Source organism: Streptopelia decaocto, assembly GCF_964273445.1.
Source record: "Streptopelia decaocto genome assembly, chromosome: 15".
Classification (NCBI taxonomy): domain Eukaryota; kingdom Metazoa; phylum Chordata; class Aves; order Columbiformes; family Columbidae; genus Streptopelia; species Streptopelia decaocto.
This window is the reverse complement of record NC_138670.1, coordinates 10,612,263-10,625,856: the sequence shown is the minus strand read 5'-3', so window position 1 is coordinate 10,625,856 and position 13,594 is coordinate 10,612,263. Positions and strand designations below refer to the sequence as shown.

Here is a 13,594-nt window from a genome sequence, read left to right as displayed (position 1 = left end):
GACATTCCAACTTCTACTGGAGTAAACAAGGACTGGCAGAGAAGTACTAGAGCTGAAAAGCAGCAAGGAGCAGTACCAAGATGCTGAAATGAGGCCTTGCAATGTGTGTTTCCGGTCATTCCTAGTTGGGAGCATTTGGAAGATGTTTCTGCTCTGTCCAGGGCTTCTGCATTGAAGGTGCAAGCTGGCTGGTGAAGAAGGATCACTTCATTTCCCATGTCTGCTGCTGGGGCTCCCAGTGCCTCGCAGTTAGGACTGAGCATGGCTTTTAAGTTAGTATGGGGTGGGGATGGGAGGGTCCCCAGCTCCAGTATGGACTGGCTGAGATGGGCTAATTCCTGTCCCTCTGTCCATTGTCCCAGAAACAGTAAATGCTCTGGCAGCATAGGAAGGACTTGGAGATCTCCAGCTCCAGGAGTTTTCCAAGTGTGAGGACGTTGTGGGCAGGAGTGTGTGCTGAGAGCCGCTGTGTGCGTGGGCAGCTCCGCTCTGGTTTCAGTCGCTGCTGGTTCAGCACACACATCCCAGTCACTGTCCCTGTCCCAGTTAACACCTCCTGAACTAGACTGGCCACCCCCGTTAGCACCTCCTGAACGAAGTTGGGAGCAGCTGCCCTGGGGACACAGATCAGGTGCTGCTGGCAGGTGGGTGGATGTGAAGGCACCATCTGATGGGATGAAGAAGCTCCATGTCAAACGTGACACAGGCTGCATCTGTAGCCCCTCTGTGGATAAGGAAAAGCCCTGTCCTTGTGCCAGCCACTCTGGAGCTAAGCCCTCCAAAAGGACTGTCCCTGCTCTGTGACAACTGATCCACTGCCCCCTGGGATATTGCCAACATTACAGTGTAGTTTTCTCAGCGTAAAATACCCGAGGTTTGTGAGGGCATGGCCCAGGTTCCCAGTGTGGAGCATGCGGGCCCCAGAGCACGGTGTGAGGACGTAGGCAGGTGTCTGAGGGACCGTGGCTTGCAGGGATCGTGTCAGAGGACTATCCTGAGTGGGGGAAACCAAACCTATGTGTGCACATTCTAATGACCCTGGAGCAAACCTTGCGGGTGGGAATGAGGAGAGCAGAGCATCTGGGTGAAAGAGGAGGCCACACAAGAGTGCAGACCTGCTAAGTCTGTGTTTGGCCCTAATTCTCCCCAGATTGCAAGGACAGGCGTTAGCGCTACCATAGCCTCCCTCCCAGTGCCTGTACGTTCCTGGACTGGCTTGGGTAGATGCCAGTGGAGTTAAAACTGAACTATAAAATATTCAGATGGTGTAAATCCCCTCGGTGGTGCTCAGGGTCCCAGACAACAGCCCTGCCCAGGGCAGCCCATGTGGGTTTGGGGTCCTTGCTGACCCCGTTGGGTTCAGCAACCCCCCGAAACCCAGCCAGGGCCCGGCTGACGCCCCCACAGGCACTGGCAGGAGCAGGGCTGCTGTCCCCTTCCCCACCAGTCTCCAACGCAGCACAGGGGGGGATATTTTTCCTCTTCTATTTTTTCACTTCTTCCGCCACTCGAGTTCCCTTTGTCACTTCTGTGAAACCCAAGGGGATTTAGTGCAAGCTGTGACTTTTCAGCACAAGCGACCAGCCTCCAGGAACAGGCGAGACGGCCTAATTTAGAGCAGAAGGAAACAAAAATGAATAATAAGCGAGACAAGCAAGCAGACACAAAGCAGTCGTGACATTTGCATAGAGGAGGCAAGCGAACAGTTGGCAGTGTGGAGTGAAGAGAGGGTTTATGTTTTTTTCATGTAATTTGAGACTCTAATGATGGACTTATGTTGCCCGCTCTTCCTTTTTTCTTACACCTTACCTACTAAAGGAGGAGTTCTTGATGGGTAAGTGGATGCTATCCGCAAGACACCAGGGAATTTATTAGAGGTCACTTGAGCGCATTAGCTATATCTTCTTCAGGGGGAAATGAGCACACAAAGAATATGTGTATACCTTTTATTTCCAAAGGGTTTTTTTTCTTTTCCCCCCTCCCACTCCTTTTTTTTCTTTCTTTTCTTTTTTTTTTTAGCAATAAGCTTATTTGCCAGTTTTTACTTTGTACAGAAGCCATTGATTTTCTTTTTCTTTGCTTCTTTTAGTGACGTTATTTTAGCCTTTTTATTAAGGAAGCTTAAAAAATTCGGTCATTTAAGATTTTGTTTCATTTTTGTTTCCTTTCCAAAGATTACGTAGGGGTTTTATATCTATATACCCATTTCCTTTTTTTTTTTCCTCCCCCTTGTTAAGGTTAAATAAAGCTTTGTCCTTTGTTATACCTTTTTTTATTTAGTTAGATATTTTGATTCTTTGGTTGCCCATTTATGTTGTTGAACTCTTTTATTTAACATGAATTGCATGCTGATACTCTTTGCATGATCTCTAAATCTTCCCGTTATCATAGCAGGGGGAAAAGAAGTTTCTTCTTAGTGTGGATTTCTTTCAGGGATATGTGCTTTTGGCTTTTTCTCCTCTTTATTCTTTCTCTTGCTTTCTTACTTTGTTTCTTTCCTTTCCTTTTGTTTCAGTGCATCATGATGGTAAAATTTCTGGGTTTATTAAAAAAAAAAAAGGCAAAGTAAAACCAAAAACAGTCCCCCCCTCCAAAAAAGAAATGTTCAAACAATGCCAAATGGCTTTTTTGCTTTCAGATCTCTCAGTCAGGGTCTTCTGCTGACCTCTTTACCAAAACAGACAGCCCGCCTGGCAACCTAGCCAGCCAGAACGGAGAGTATCATGAATATGACTCAGGAAACGATACTTCCTCCCCTCCTTCCACTCAAACGAGCTCGTCCAGGGCAAAGGACGGCCAGGAGAAAAGAAGTCTAGTCCATGATGGCTTTGGCCATGCCTTCTCGTCCGGGAAGTCCAAACTGGCCAACAGCGATAACAGCTCTGATTCAGGAAATTCCTTCACCAGTTGCTTTTCCCAGAGCAAGGGAACAGCTTTGGAAAATCTGTCTCCAGATGCCCAGGGACAAGACCGAAGGTCAGTGATTGCCAGTAGCTGCTGCTGGCAGCCAAACGCCTGGTACGTTGTTGCTCTGTGTCTCCTGCCCGCTCGCCGGTTGCAGTGGTGAGCTGGCAGGGAGGTTTTTGTGGTCTGGAGGCAGTTAGATATAAATCAGACCCACGGTCTTGCCAGTCTGGAGTCCAGAACCCAGCAATGACCAATGCTGTAGCCTGAGGAGGAAGATGAAACCCAACCGTCACACCTCTGGGTGTTGCCTGTGCCACCTTTTCTGGCGTTAATGTGGCTGGTGCAGGGTTTGGCCCTGGGTCGAGCCGTGTCCTGAACGCAGCCCTGCTCAGCTGGACACAACCATGTCAAAGAATAGAGAGCTGCTGGCCCTTCTGGGCAAAACCTGACAGGTGCATCGGGGGTTGCCGTGCTCATTCTCCCCCTCTGCTTACTGTGGGGAAGGGGCATGGGGTTCATTTTTGCTAAAACCATTACAGGCTGTTCTTTCACCTGTCCAGCGAACCAAATCCAGCCTGTCCCTTTCCAGCTCATTCAGGACTGGTCCTGGGTGACAAGAGAGCATCTCCTGCGGGTGGGGAGCATGGGGGGGACAGGTTCCTTGCTGGCTGTGGGGTAACACAGCAGTCCAGTGCCACGGGTCTTCATCAGGAGAGGGGAGCAGGTCCCGGCCTCCATCACTGCCTCCGTTCTGGGGGTTTGCACGGTGATGGTGGGGACGAAGGCACTGAAGCGCGGTGGCGGGTACCCAGGGCTGTGCTCAGGCAGTGGTGGTAGGGAGCTCGTCCAGCTCCTGCCCTCAGGTTGTAAATGCTGAAAGTTGGAGCCAGGATGTGGTCTGGGGGTGGGAGTACTGAAAGAGAGAGGAGAGGGAGCCAGGGGAATTGGTGTTAGGAAGAACAAGACCTAGATTTTAAGTCAGAGGGTAAAATTTTAGGGCTGTATATACTTTTACCACTGTGACCGCAGTGGGATATCTCTGCCTTCACATGGGTGGAGCTGGGATTGCAGCTGGCCCTGGCTGCTGGGCTCTAACCCCAGGCACTTGTGGAGGTGGAGGAATTCACATAGCCCTGTCCAAATGCAATGGGACATGCCCATTTGTGCTGCTGCACAGCCAGGCTGGAGCACAGGCCCTTGCTCAAGCACTTCTCACTCCCTGCCCAGGACCCGCTCTGCTCGCTGCCCTGACCCAGGCTCTGCTGACTAGACAGCTCTGGTGTGTTGGCCATGGGGCAGAGAGCCGTCCCTTGTGCCACCTGAGACCCCTGGCACAGCCTGGGGTGTGAGCTCCTGGGCTCTGAGCCACACACACAGCAGCCTGGGGAGCGGGGAGGTCTTTATCCCCAGGTAGGGAACGGGAGGATGGGAGCACTTGTTGGCTGGAGCGTGGTGCTCCCCTCAACCAGGGACCAGTCCCAGTTCAGCCACAGCTTCAATGACTGTCCAAATATGTGTTCACAGAGGGTGCCTGTCCTTGTGTCTCAGCTGTTCGGAAGAGAAGCAGCGAAACTTCGTCCCGTCCCCAGCCCACAGCTCCCCACTGAGGCGATGCTCCCGCAGCAAGTCCTACACCAGCACGGGCAGGTCCTCCCCTGGCTCCAGCCGCTCCCGCTCCTCACACCACAAAGCCTCTCCCAGGTACTCCCGAAGCAGGTCCTGCTCTTCAGGAAGGAGGTAAGGCCAGCTGAAACGGCTGTCTCTGTGGTCCTGGGCAAGGTCTAACTCTGGCAGGCTCCTTGCAGGAGGAGATGTAACAGTTTGGGGGGTGCCTAGAGATCCACATGGCTTGGAGTGAATTTCTCACACAGAGCTGATCCCAGAGCATGAAATATGGGGCATCTCTTTTCCCCATGTGATCCCAGATTCTGAGGAGTCTCATACAACCTCACCCTCCAGTATCTTTAACTCTTATAGTTCTTGCCTATTCCCAGGTCTTCTTCACGTTCCCCCAGCTATTCCTCCAAATCCTGCAAAAAAAGCCCTGGGAGCAGGAGTTCAAGGCCTCGTCGGAGCCCCAGTTACTCCCGCTACAGCCCAAGCAGGTACAGCTCTCTCTTCATCTGCTGCCTCTCGCTTTCGCGCTGCCTCCATCACTTGTTTGGACTGTGACATCTTTGCTGGCTCCTGCCAGCCCCAAACTGCTCCCTCAGCTTCCTCGCTGGGTGCTGTGGTCCCCAGCAACGGGTGAGAGGGAGCAGGGGGACATGCACTAAGGCATGTGGCAGTGTGTTGGCCCTCAGTCCACTGGAAATTTCTCACTGTTTATTGCCCCAGAGCTGGTGCTGGTTGCAAAAGGACAAGCATTTTTCCTATAGCCAAGGACTGCCCTGAACTGATTCAGGGGAGTTTCACACAAAGCGTGTGTGTTTTGGGGTAGGTTGGTGGGAAGGAGACCTGTTTTATCGCTGGCTTTGAAGTATCATGATATCTCACGCTTAGAGCCTGTGGCATGTGAAGCGGCTGTTCCGCCGTTGCAAGGGACACGCTATGCAGCCAAGAGCGCACAGAGGGCTGCTCATGGTGTTTGCCAGGGCCTCATGCGAGTGAAAGATGCCTCACAGGAGCAGCCAAGGAGTGTCCCTCTCTATCATGCTGGTGTGAATGGTGGGCAGAGCCTTAGGTTCTAGTTGAGTCTGCCCGCAGCTTCCATCGCTCGAGGAGCCTGCGGCAGCTCCCACAGCAGGGCTGCACCCATGTCAGGGAGGGATCCGATTGCAGAAGGGAAGGACACTCCGCTTCTCAGAGTCGTGTCTCTGCAAAAGAGTTATCAGGCCCTGGGAAGTGCCCTTGCTGCATGAGCAGATAGCAGGTACCCTTGTGCTGGCACTCACAGCAGAGGAAACACAGTCCGGGCAACTCTACTCCCTCCACACCCCACAGAAAACACACATCTCATAGCTCAGCCCTAGAGATGCCTTTGGGCAGGTTTTTCTGATAACATCTCTGCTGCTGAGAATGTTTTGCACCCTTAAAATGTTACATTCCCTAGGTCTGGTTCTTGGCAGCTGCGACAATCCCTGCACTGGTGTAGGAAAATATTTCTTGCATGCAAGGATCAGGCCCTTGACCTGTACCATGTCGCTTTGCAGATGGCATTGAGCAGGGTGTATGAAGTCAGCCACACTCCACGGAGGGGCCTGTGCTGACGTGTATAGGAATTTAACAAAGGAGAGAACCATAGCAACTCCGGCACTCCTTCTGGGAGCCGCGCAGAGCTGCACAGCCCTGCCGGGGTACTGGGGCCCTGCTCACGGGGAGCCTGCTGGCAGCCTGGTTCTTACCTGCTTCTGCAACATGGCCAGCAAGAGTGATTGTAGTAGAGCTAAACACAGAATACATCCACAAACACGGGTACATGGAAGCCTTCTCGGCAGCATGGGGCCACCAGGAGACACTGCTGAAACCCCCAGACACAATTGGTGGGTGTCTCTTTGTCCAGCTTAAGGTGGTGTGCTCAGGGCTGATGCCACCAGAGCGCTTTGCTCAGAGGGATCCCTTCTGGAGCTGAGTGTCCTCCACTCATCTGTGCCCTCCTGGGTCACTGCCTCCATGGCCAAAAACCCAGCAGTGACATTTTCCAATCTGTGCCTTCCCCAGAGACCGTGAGCGAGAGCACAAGTACGGCTCCAGCGAGAAGGAGTCGCACAGGGAGCGTGACCGGCGGCGGCGACGGTCCTACTCACCCCTGAGGAAGCGCAGGAGAGACTCTCCCAGCCACCTCGAAGCTCGGCGCATCACGAGGTAGGGGGACGTGCGGTCCTGTCATTTGGAGACAGGCTCAGCCAGTGCTCCCGTGGGGGGACGTGGGCTGTTCTTGGGTCCCAGCCCTTGCCAGAGGAGGTTGCTCCAGAAGCAAACTGGTTTCCCTGAGCCTGATCAGCAGGCCCTTCCACCCCTCCTAGAGCTTGAGGATTTCCAGGTTAGAGGCAAAGAAAGAAAGAAAAAAACGCAAATGAAGTCAGAGCAGGGACTCACCCTGCAGGTACCAGGAGCATCCCCCTCACAGGCTTTTTGTTTCACCCTCTCCTGTGGTAGATGTCCCCCACTGTAGAGAGAGGCAAACATTGACTCCAACCTTTGATAAGAGGAACAAAAGTGTTTTAGAAACCCAACTAGGCATAATGTAACAAGCTCGATCAGCTAAAACCCTCACGTTGAGGGCTCTTTGGGACAACATCAGGCAGGGCCTGGCCTTAGGCTTGGTGCTCAGGACATTCCCCATGGCCACGGGGGTGAGTGGTTTGAATCTGAAGGCTTGTTATTTACCTGCTCTTTTTCTTTTTTCCTTTTAAATAAACATGTTTTTGGGGAGTGTTGTGCAGACTATGCAATGCTTTTGTGAGATTTTGGCAGTAAATCCATCCTCGTGTTGTGGTTAACGCTCATCTCCCTGTCCCCACAGTGCCCGCAAACGCCCCATCCCCTACTACCGTCCCAGTCCCTCCTCCTCCAGCAGCGCCAGCAGCTACTCCTCCTGGTACAGCAGTTTTAGCCGCTCCCCGAGCAGGAGCCGGAGCTACTCCAGCTACCGGACAAGCCGGAGCCGAAGCTGGAGCAGCAGCAGCGGGGAGGGCAGGAGCCGCAGCCGGAGTTCGGGGCCCAGGAGCAGCCGGAGCAGGAGCAGGAGTTATGACTCAGGAGGCAGCTCCGACAGCCTGCATCGCTAGGGAGTGCCTGCGTCACCTCCGAATTCCTGGCATTCTCCGCTTCTTCCCACCTACCTGGCCATCGATAGCAATCATCCCTGATACTGATGTGGTGGCAGCACCGGGCCCCCCTTCCCCGGTTTGGAGTAAAGCCCCCGTGTGCCCGGTGCAGCCCCTTCACTACCCTGCGGAGCGGTGGATCAGTCCCAGCTCCCAGGCCAGGGCTGGAAGAAGGGTCGGTGCTTTGCAGAGGGTCTGTCTCGACGGACCTGCTCCATCCTCCCCGATGTCCCCGTCTCCTCTTTGCTGCTGCTCTCCAAAGCACTACCAGCTGGTCCAAAGGGAAGAATTCAGCTCCTTGCTCTTCTGCCAAACCAGGAACCAGCAAATTAATTTCTGTTGGAGGGAGAGATCCAGTTAGGGAGGAATTTGCTGGGGAGCTTTGGTGACGAGTGGGGGTGACCTGTCCCCACCACAGCAAATATCAGGTCCCTTGGGTCTCTCCTCCAGAGTTTCTGCCCACTCTGCAGCAGGCCTCTTCCATGAGAGAGTATTTATTTATTACCAGTCATCCAGTCCCTGCTATAAATAGAAGGCTAGAAATCCCCCCCCATTCCATCTCTTTCCCCTGCCCTTTCCTCCCAGGTATGCATTATCTTTTGCAGGGTTGTTTTATCACCCCCAGCACTGTGACTTGTTTGCAAACAAAAGGCTGAGAGGCGCGCAGCAGCCATGGGGCTGGTGGGTACAAGGGAGAGGGGAGCTGGCTCCACGCTGTGCTCCCAGGGCCAGGCCGCAGCGTGGGAGGGGGTGGCCGTGGGGTTCCCTTCTCAGAGGAACCCTCTGGCAGTTTGGGGACAGTTCAGGTTTTTCTAGAAGGAGCTTTGCCCTTGGAGCACAATGGTGGTGGGACAGTGAGGACTTGAGGTAGCCAAGCTGTGGGGTGTCGTGAGAGCACACGGGCTTGAAAAGGGTATCGCGTGAGCCAGGGGACCCTGATTCCCCTTCCTCATAACAGGCAGTGATTTTAAGCAATGCCAAGAGGATTTCAGGAAATCATTTCTCCTTGAGACCCTGAGGCAGGATCAGCAGCCCCATCACAGGGCCTGCACTGAGCTGGGGCAGATGCACTCACCCCAGTTTGTCACTGGGAGGATGGAGCAGTGCAGGGGGGCAGGAAGGGCCCCCCACTAATTGCCTGTTTTCCCAGGAAGCCGCAGACAAGCAGCAGGAGAGCCCTGGGCCCTGGGGTTTTGTCTCCCTGCCAGCCCAGCTGCCTGCGCAATGACTGTGTTTTGCAGGGTAACAAAGGCTTCTCCCAGCACAGGCTGAGCTGGTGCTGGGGAGTTTCTTTCTCTTACAACACCTGGGTGCTTAGAGACGCTAATTTGGGCTTAAGACCAAGGCTCCCTCCCTTTTTCCATCCCCTCCCCTTCCATCCTGCATGATTATTAACGAGTTTGGGCTTAATGAGTCAAGGAGGTGTGTCATTTTAATGTCACAGAAAAGGGCTAAGTGGAGATGGCATCTGCTGGAGGAGGAGAGGGGGTAGAACGAAATGCAACCCCCCGCTAGAGTTACCTTAGCAAGCATAGAAACCTGTTGGAAAGTGCAGCAGCTGGGGGTGGATTCCCACCTGGGTGGTACAGAGGGAAGATTTTATGCCAAGGGTCCCTTTTCCCAGTGTCCTTCCTACTGCTGGTTCCCTTCGTCCTGTGCCTTCAGCCCCCAAAGCCCCCCTTTTCCTAGCTCCTTTCCCCCCCCAGTTGCTCTCTGTAGGTGATGTGAAGGTGGCCGAGGCACAGAGCTGGGCACTGATGTGGTCTCTGGTTTGGTGGGGACACTTGTCTGTCTCCTGGGAGACCACTTTGTAGGACACAGAGAAAGGCATTCCTGGTAGGGCTGAGCCAGGGCTGTGACAGAGGCATCAGGATGGGGTGTTCTCGCAGTGGGGTGCTGCTGCCTTCCCTCCCACGCTGGCCCTGACAGCGACGCCTCAGCCACCTTCTGCAGTGAACTCCCTTCTCGGAAAGGGCTGAAAACCTCACACTTCTTCCCCAAAGAGTCTTTCCCAGTTCGATGTTGAAACACCCCACCCCTCAGCTCCCTGGGAGCACCCGAATGCAGCGATGGGAGCCAAAACCCCAGATCTGCCCATGTTTCAGGCCAGTTTGTGCCCCTCAGCACCCCGTGACACAGATGTGCGTCTGTGGCGAGGAAGCAGCGAGCCGGGAGGTCAGAAACTGGGAAAGAGAAGAAGAGTGGCTTCATGCAACTAGTGTAAATACCACACATAACAGACTCGAGTTCCTGGTGGCTGGGGATGGATGATCCAAGCACCGCATCAGGGCAGCAGCGCCCACCGCCCGTGGGACAGGAGATGACTGAGGGTCGCGTGGGGGTGACGGTGGCTTTACACCCGTCCGGCTGACCCACCTGGAGGGCTGCCCCCCCTCCAACAGCCCCTGGCAGCCGAACACTCCCGGGGCTTCCCGAGCAGACTTGTGCTGCAGTCAACCTCTTTATTTATTTATTTATTTGTTATTTATTATTATTCTATTTTTTAATTGTACATCAGAATGGATGCAGGTGGTCACCATTACCAGTATTTATTTAATTTTTTTTTTTTCTGGTAACAATAAGTTATTTTTGGATCTGTTTATCCGTTTGTTTGAATGTATCCATGCCACTGTTCTCGTGTAAAGGTTTACAGCGCCGACTCCTCTCGGCGAGGTGGCTGGAGGAGTGACGGTCCCTCCTGCTGCCAGCGTGTCCCTTGGGCTGCGCTCTCCAGAGCAGGACAGAGAGCATGTGATGGCCAGAGGGATGCAGGGCAGAGCTGTTTATCCGTTTTCACGTTAAAATCTAGCCTTTCCCATTAGATTTGTGATGGGCGTCACCAGAAAAACGCGTCTAGGACCTCACAGAGGTGACGCTGAGGGTCTGCGTGCCGGTGGCCGGGCGCAGGGCGGTTTGCTGGGGAAGTGTCGCCGGGTCCGTGCTGGCGCCGGCCGGCTGCCAGCTGGCGGCTGCGCTGTTTCCCTTGGCTCCGCAGGCAGCAACAACTCGAAACCCGGCTGCTCGGCACCCGCACCGCTGGTTTCCCTGGGAGGATGCGTCGCCAGGGCTCCCCTGCCCTGTTTATCCCTGCATGATGACCCACCCATGGAAAAACGACAGAAATGAGGCCGTGAGAGAGCGATCTGTGTGGAAGATGATGCAAAACCCAGCCTCGGGTGACGGGATCTACCCAAGTCTGTGTGTATGTGTATATATCTGTGCGTGTGTATGTATATGTGCACCTGTGCATATACATATGAGTCTCCCTCAGTGGTGGTATTTATTTTTTCACTTATTTAAGATTTTTAGTACAAACTGGAACATCACCCTCCCTGTCAGTGGACAACTGGGTTTTCTGTCAGTTTGTGAGAAGCCCATGAGCTTTTCTGTCTCTGTGCCTTTTGCCAGCGCTTTATTTTTTCCTTTCTTTTTAATGTTGTTTCACTTCGTTGCTTTTATGGACTTTTGCTGTGCATCCGGCATCTCAGACTGCTGCTGGCTCTGTCTGCAAAGAGCAGCGTTCATCTGGTGCGAAGGCAACTCGGTCGTTTTGGCGTTGGTGAATCACTGCTCGCCCGCAGTCGGCCGCACATGGGGTGCCCAGGGCCGGCCGCAGCCTCACCCAGAGCAGCGAGGCTTGGGGAAAATATCTTGGCCATCTTTTGGAGGTGGTATCTCAGAGGGTTTTGCTTTCCTCATACACAGAGGGTGTTTCCCACCCAGGATTTCTCCCCCAGAGTTGTGCTGTTGGCTCTCCCCGCTCCCTGGACCAGCCTTGGCTCTGGGTTTGTCACACCGAGCGAGGCTCGTCCCCCCTCTCCCAACCGCCCAGCGTTGGGGTCAGAGTACAGAAAACCCAACACCATCTCTGCAGGTTTGCTGGGAAGCAAAGAGAAGGGATATTTCAAAGCACTGTTGCGTTCTTTCTTTACTCCATGGGTTACAGCATTTGGCTGAGTTTTCCTTTATGTTGACTGTGACTTTGCTCCATGTTTTTGTTGTTTTGGGGGACTGAATTTGCACCAAATTTGTCTGCAACAGCCAATCACTGTTATTTTGCTATGCATTGTACATATATTGAACAGGCTAAGAGGACTTAGCCTCTATTTAATATTTATTTCTTCTATTTATTGAGCATTACTTTAAAAAAAGCTACTTGGGTCTTGCTGTTGGGTCCATGAAGGCAGGAGCTGTTGAGCCGTTGCCATTTACACTGGAGAGAGTTATCAGGTGAATTACTGAGGCTGTCACCTGCCAACATGGGGGCATCTGACAGACAAATTAGGCTCATTTGGACCTCAACCACCAGTGATTTGGGGAGAAACCTCAGTTAGATGGCGAGGAGCAAGGCAGGGGAAAATCCTTCAGCTTCTTGGATCAGCTTCCCTTGACAAGTCACAACCCCCTGGAAAGGTGTTGGGTGTTCAGAGGCAACAGACCAGCTGTGCTGGAGGAAGAACGCAGCTCTTCATCCTCTGTGCCATGTAGGGCTGCTTGGATCACCAAAGATCCCTGGGGATCTCTGATCTCCCACCCGACCACCTCTTGGCTCTTAGTGGTCGCTGGAGGAAGGGAGGACTTGTCACCCTTTCATTGGTGCAAGGAAGGGGATAGGGTTGAAGTGACTTGCCATGGTCTCTACCAGGAAGCAAGGATGTCCACCCTGCCCACCTGGAGACCCTCCTCCTTGTGCCATGTCCTGCTTTGTCCCCTTTCCCGAGCCTTGTGCCAGAACCAGCAGCTTTACCTGGGCATGAGCTCGGGGAAGGTGGCCAGACCAGCACTGGGGAGGTCTCTCCTGTTATCTCCAACACGAGCCGGAGCTTGCTGCAGGCATCTACCCCAGCTTCCGAAAAAGCGTGGGATGTGCTCAAAATCGTGGCTTGCCGCAGTGTCACTCTGCCGTTGTCCCCATCACCCGAGTGGGAGGTGTTTGTGCTCCATGCCAGAGCTGCCCGGGCTGGTGGGGGCGGATGTGGCTCCGGCGTCGGCCGACAAGTGCCCAGTGCTGGGCTGTTCCTGCCAAGCTGGCCAGGAGCCCTGGGGCTGTCAGGATATTTGAGAAAGGGATGGATTTAGTTGCCTGTGGACTTTGCCCTTTAGTGTCCAGTGGGGTTTTGTTACCTCTCTACCAGAGGATAAATAATTCTCATGACTTTTGCTGCTACCTGGAAGTTTGCACATGACCAGGAGGGTCTCCGAAGCACTGGTGCATCTGTTGTAGCAACAGCTACACAGTCAAGCATCCCAGCTTTTGGGCTGTTACCTACAGAACAACACCCTGAACCTCACCAGCCCGGGGGCAGCTCTCCGCCTTTGAAACCCAGGGAATGAGAAGATTTAGAACAAAAGCCAAGGCATGAGAAAAGCCGCGAGGGAAACGGTGTCTCTTGTTTTCTCGCCTGTTGGTTGATTCCTTACCAAATGACACTGGTGCATCTGCTCATTTGACTTCATTGTAAAACTCCCTTTGCTCTCCATCGAAATGCATAATGTATCCTTTAGTCTTCCTGGGGTATCCGAGTTGTTAGCCTGGTTAGAAAAAGGGTTCCAATAAAGGTTCAGACAGTATTTCCTTCTCATCGCAGCCCTGTTTGTCATGTTCCTTTCGGATCCAACTGTGAGCAGTGGGATATTTTGGGTTGTTTCAGCTGCTCCGCGGGGAAGGGCATGTGCCTTTGCTCCCAGCTGCCCAGGCCCGATTCCTCGGGGCATGGGCTGAAGCAAAAAAGTTGTGGGTTAGTATTTCTGGCAGCTCTCCCTCCCTGCCGGGCCAGGCTTTTGCTGCCCTTTGCCAGGCACTTTGGATCCCCCCGTCCTGTTCGGGCACCGGTAGCACAAGGCAGAAATGCAGCCGTCTCACCATGGACGTCGCCATTTGGGGCAACTGGTGCATTTCCCTGCCCGCACAGCCCTCG

At 53.5% G+C, this 13,594-nt stretch overlaps 1 protein-coding gene across 2 annotated transcripts in view; it reads left to right on the top strand.

Annotated features, from left to right (window-relative positions):
- Positions 1-13,256, top strand: part of SRRM4 (serine/arginine repetitive matrix 4) — a 44,664-nt gene extending 31,408 nt beyond the window's left edge. For both annotated transcript variants that reach the window (XM_082066017.1, XM_082066016.1), the window contains exons 9-13: positions 2,639-2,976; positions 4,432-4,644; positions 4,902-5,012; positions 6,568-6,711; positions 7,373-13,256. In XM_082066017.1, the coding sequence (XP_081922143.1) occupies positions 2,639-2,976; positions 4,432-4,644; positions 4,902-5,012; positions 6,568-6,711; positions 7,373-7,637 (1,071 nt within the window). In that variant the 3' untranslated portion in view covers positions 7,638-13,256. The remainder of the gene's footprint in view (positions 1-2,638; positions 2,977-4,431; positions 4,645-4,901; positions 5,013-6,567; positions 6,712-7,372) is intronic.
- Positions 13,257-13,594: the final 338 nt, after the last annotated feature.